Raw genomic sequence first — 3932 nt, 5'->3', positions numbered from 1 at the left:
AGAGGGCTGGACACGGAGAGCGAGGGCCGGGCAGGGAGAGCGAGGGCTGGGCACGGCGGCCTCACCATTCTCTATCATCATCAGCGCGTCCTGGCAGCCTTCCCCCACGTCGCAGGTGGTCTGGCCGGCGGTCCAGCTGAGAGGCAGCTCTGACAAGCCGTTGGCGTTCCGCAGCGTCCCGTGCTGGCATGTCAGACCCCCTGCAGTTAGGAGGAGAAATGGCTCCTGGAGGACCCTGCTTTGCTCTGACTTTCACTCTGTGGAGCAAGGCCACTCGGGCCTTCAGTATGTGGTGTGGAATGCAAGTTTGTCAAGCAGAAGTTGAAGACCCAAGGTTACCCAAAGTCAGGCTTGTGGGAATGTGTGTGTGTGTGTGCTCGCGCGCGCGCGCCCATGCCCATGTACACATGTGGAGGCCAGAGGTTGGGACTGGTTATGTTCCACCTTGTCTTTTTTTTTTTTTTTTAAGGATGTTAGTTTTTTTTTTTAAGATTTATTTATTTTATTATGTATACAATATTCTGTCTGCATGTACACCTGCACGCCAGAAGAGGGCATCAGATCACATCATAGATGGTTGTGAGCCACCATATGGTTGCTGGGAATTGAACTCAGGACCTCTGGAAGAACAAGCAGTGCTCTTAACCTCTGAGCCATCTCTCCAGCCCCCACCTTGTCTTTTGAGACACAGGCTGTGGCTGAACCCCGGCTTCCCGGCTTCCCGGCTTCCCGGGGTCAGCCAGCCCTGTGCTTGGCGGTTTTATAGGAGTTCCGGTTCTGAGCTCTGGACTTCAGTCGTGTGGCAAGCACTTTCCCTGCGGAGCCACCCCTGTCTCTACACTCCCTCCCCGAAGCTCTGAGGGTTAAGATGACACGGACATGTCAGCAAACGGAGGCAGGGACAGGTAACAGAGTGCGCCCAGGCAGTGGGAGACACCTCATCCATCTTCCATCCTGTGAAAGCTTCCCTCAGGAAACTCAGCTGCCACACCGTGGCCACCCTCGGGACCACTCCACTTAGTGCTCGCCTTCTCCGTCATACCTGAAGCCCTGGTGGTTGGCTCCTGGACTTTCTTTCCTTTGGAGCGAGGCTGCTGGAGGTCAGAGGGGATGATGGGAGAGGATGATGGCGAGGCCAGAAGTGGTCCAGGAAGCTTGAGCCCCAGGGTGACTGTCCCTGTGCAGAATGGGGACAAACACGCTCAGGACAGCCAGCAGGAGGCTGTGACCTGGCCCTTCCCACTGAGCTGGCCCCTCCACGAGGACAGCCACCTGCGCTCACATGTTCCAGAGCTGTGTAAAGCTCCCCTATGTGCCTGTCTCCTGGGGCTGCGCTCCCTCCTTCCCTTCCCTTCAACACAGCCTCCCTGGAAAACCTCCTCACTCACTACACCTGGGAGTGCCCCGCCCCACAGGATCACAACCGCCCAGGCTGAGGCAGGGGAGTGCCTCCTTTTCCTAGGTGAGACTCACCTGACCAGGAACCACACTTCTCCCTCACAACTAAGGGTCCGATTGCCTGGGTGCCACCCAGCAGGCTGCAGCCAGCCTGTGGCATGCAGCCCTGAACACTCAGCTCGGAGGCCATGGCTGCTGGGAAAGGAAGACAGGGTGCAAGCCTCAGAGGCCAGCCGGAGGCCAGCCCTGCTCCCTCTGCGCCTCATGCCCAGTCCCAGCTAACCCCGGCTCCCCAGACTCTAGATCTCCCCCTACCCACACCCCTGGGGTCCTGGGCCAGGCTCACCCCCTCACCCACACCCCGGGTCCCCGGCCAGGCTCACCTCCCCTGAAGCTGAGGACCCCGCTGTAGCAGTGCGTAGTGCCCGCAGGGCAGGCCTGTTCTGGGGCATTCTTGCACCCGTTTTTGGAAAGGCAGAGTGGGCAGCGCAGGGTCCCTTGGCCTGGAGGTGACAGCGACAGTGAGGTCAGCCAGAAGATGCACCCACCTCCCCAGCTTGCTTCCTCAGCAGCCCCCTGAGGCTCTGGCTGGCACAGATCAGCTGGGCATCACAGGTCAGTGGGGGAGGGAGGGCGAGGGCATGGGGGACCCGCAGAGACTCTGGTGGAGGTCATGTGGGTGCGGGGGCTGGGAAGGGGTGAGACAGGGCACAGACAGAAGTGAAGCCGTGGCCTCGGAGGAACTTCTCTAGGCATCGGAGAAAACCACTGTGTACTCAGCAGATCTCCCAGCAAACCCGAGTGCTGTGCTTTTTGCAGCACAGGGCGAAGTTCTAGGCCAGGGCTGGGGGACTGGCCTCGGGGAGCCAAGGACCTGCTCGGTTCCTGGCACCCACGTGGAAAGGCAGCCCCCCCCCCAGCCCTAAGACCGAAGAGGAGGCCTGAGCCCAGAGTGGCCCTTGCGGCTCAGCCTGATCTGTGAGCTAGCTCCGGGCTCCAGGGAAACACAAGCTGGACGGTTTCTGAGGACGAGCACCCCAGACCAGCCTCTCGTTCTACACACTCACACACATATGCACGCACCCACCGGACACACGGTCCACCCATGTCCTCACACGGCCAACCAACCAATCGGCAAGCCGGAGGCCAATGCCCGACCTTTCCTTGGGGAAAGGAGATGCAGAAATGAGAAGGACAGGCTACTCGAAGAGCTGGGGGGCGGGGAGGGGTCACACTCCGGAGCTGAAGGCTGGTGGTTTGACCCGTGGCTCCAACCCCACTGTAAATGCTGGCGGGATCGTTCTGAGGCGAGACGGAGGGAGGGGAGGGGAGGGATGGCGGCCCAGTGACCCGGAGGAGGGATGGGACAAAGGGCAGGACGGAGCGGAGCGGGAAAGGGAACCCCAGCCCCTCCTCTTCCTCATGATGACCCCTCCCCAGCCCTCCTACCACTCTTCCTCCCCGTGGCACCTGTCGTTTTGGGTAGGTCCCCAAGAACCGCAGTGCTGGACACATCATTACAGAAGTCGCCGTGGCACACGCGAGTGTAGGCGACCAGAGAGAGCCCAGGGCCGGGCCTGAGCCAGGTAACCCGGGGCGCTTGGTCCTCAGTCTTAGCACAGTCCTTGATGGAAACCAGGTGAACCTGGGGTCCTGGATGGAGAAGGGGAGGTGGGGGTGGGATTCCGGGGTCCCGGAGTGGGGCTGGGCATCCTGAGGTCGGCCAGGGGACCAGGTCCCTCCCACGGACACAGGATGCCCGGGGCAGAGGGCTCATCCCTTCTCACCGTTCTCCAGGAGCAGCACCAGCTCTTGGCAAGCCTCGCCGGCCTGGCAAGCTTTCCTCTCAGACTTCCACTCCAGGGGCAGCGCCGACACGTTCCTCACCATCTCCATTACGCCCCCATGGCAGTTCAGGGCTGGCACGCCTGGGGTGGGGAGAAGGGCCCCACTCTGGCTGGCTGCCTCCCGCCACCTCCGGGGACAGACGCCCCCTCCAGGATGGCCTCCTCACCACAGGGCAGCAGCGTGGTGACCCCCAGCAGGGCCAGCACCGGCACAGGGCTCATGGTCCCACCTTGGCTGGCAGCTTCTCCAGTGCCCCTTAAGCAGGAAACGCAGTCCCTTTATACCCGCCTGTTACCCAAGGCAGCGCAGGCAGCGCGGAGGGCGGGGCCCCACCGAGCCTGCTGCCTGAAGGCTGCTTGGCAGTCCCTCAGTCCCTCACCTGAGCCGAAGAGCAAAGAGCGCAGTTCCAGTCCCATCATCCCCCCCCCCCCCACCTAGGGACCAGCTCCCGGACCCTGCCCCACCCCCGCCCGTCAGGCTGCTGGCCTGCTCGCCACTAACCCAAGTCCAGGCCCTTCAAAGCCCAGAGTCAGGACCCATCCCTCCTTCCCAGACCCAGGGATCAGAGCCCAAGCCCTCGCCCTAGCCCTCGCCCTCGCACTCTGGCGCACAGACCCCTCCCGCCTCAAGGCCTGGAGTTATCCGGATTCCGGGTGACCTGGTGACGCTTTCCTCTCCAGCCCCCA

General features: G+C 62.2%; 1 protein-coding gene across 1 annotated transcript in view; it reads right to left on the bottom strand.

Annotated features, from left to right (window-relative positions):
• Positions 1 to 3481, bottom strand: part of Cd177 (CD177 molecule) — a 10722-nt gene extending 7241 nt beyond the window's left edge. The window contains exons 1-7 of the mRNA XM_055620706.1: positions 3413 to 3481; positions 3186 to 3326; positions 2869 to 3051; positions 1782 to 1901; positions 1474 to 1590; positions 1043 to 1177; positions 66 to 200 (exon numbers count right to left, since the gene is read on the bottom strand). Of these exons, the coding sequence (XP_055476681.1) occupies positions 66 to 200; positions 1043 to 1177; positions 1474 to 1590; positions 1782 to 1901; positions 2869 to 3051; positions 3186 to 3326; positions 3413 to 3467 (886 nt within the window). The 5' untranslated portion in view covers positions 3468 to 3481. The remainder of the gene's footprint in view (positions 1 to 65; positions 201 to 1042; positions 1178 to 1473; positions 1591 to 1781; positions 1902 to 2868; positions 3052 to 3185; positions 3327 to 3412) is intronic.
• Positions 3482 to 3932: the final 451 nt, after the last annotated feature.

Source organism: Psammomys obesus, unplaced genomic scaffold (genome assembly GCF_907164565.1).
Source record: "Psammomys obesus unplaced genomic scaffold, mPsaObe1.curated_primary_1811, whole genome shotgun sequence".
NCBI lineage: Eukaryota > Metazoa > Chordata > Mammalia > Rodentia > Muridae > Psammomys > Psammomys obesus.
Note: the sequence above shows the minus strand (reverse complement) of the source record. Positions and strands in the feature narration are given on the sequence as shown.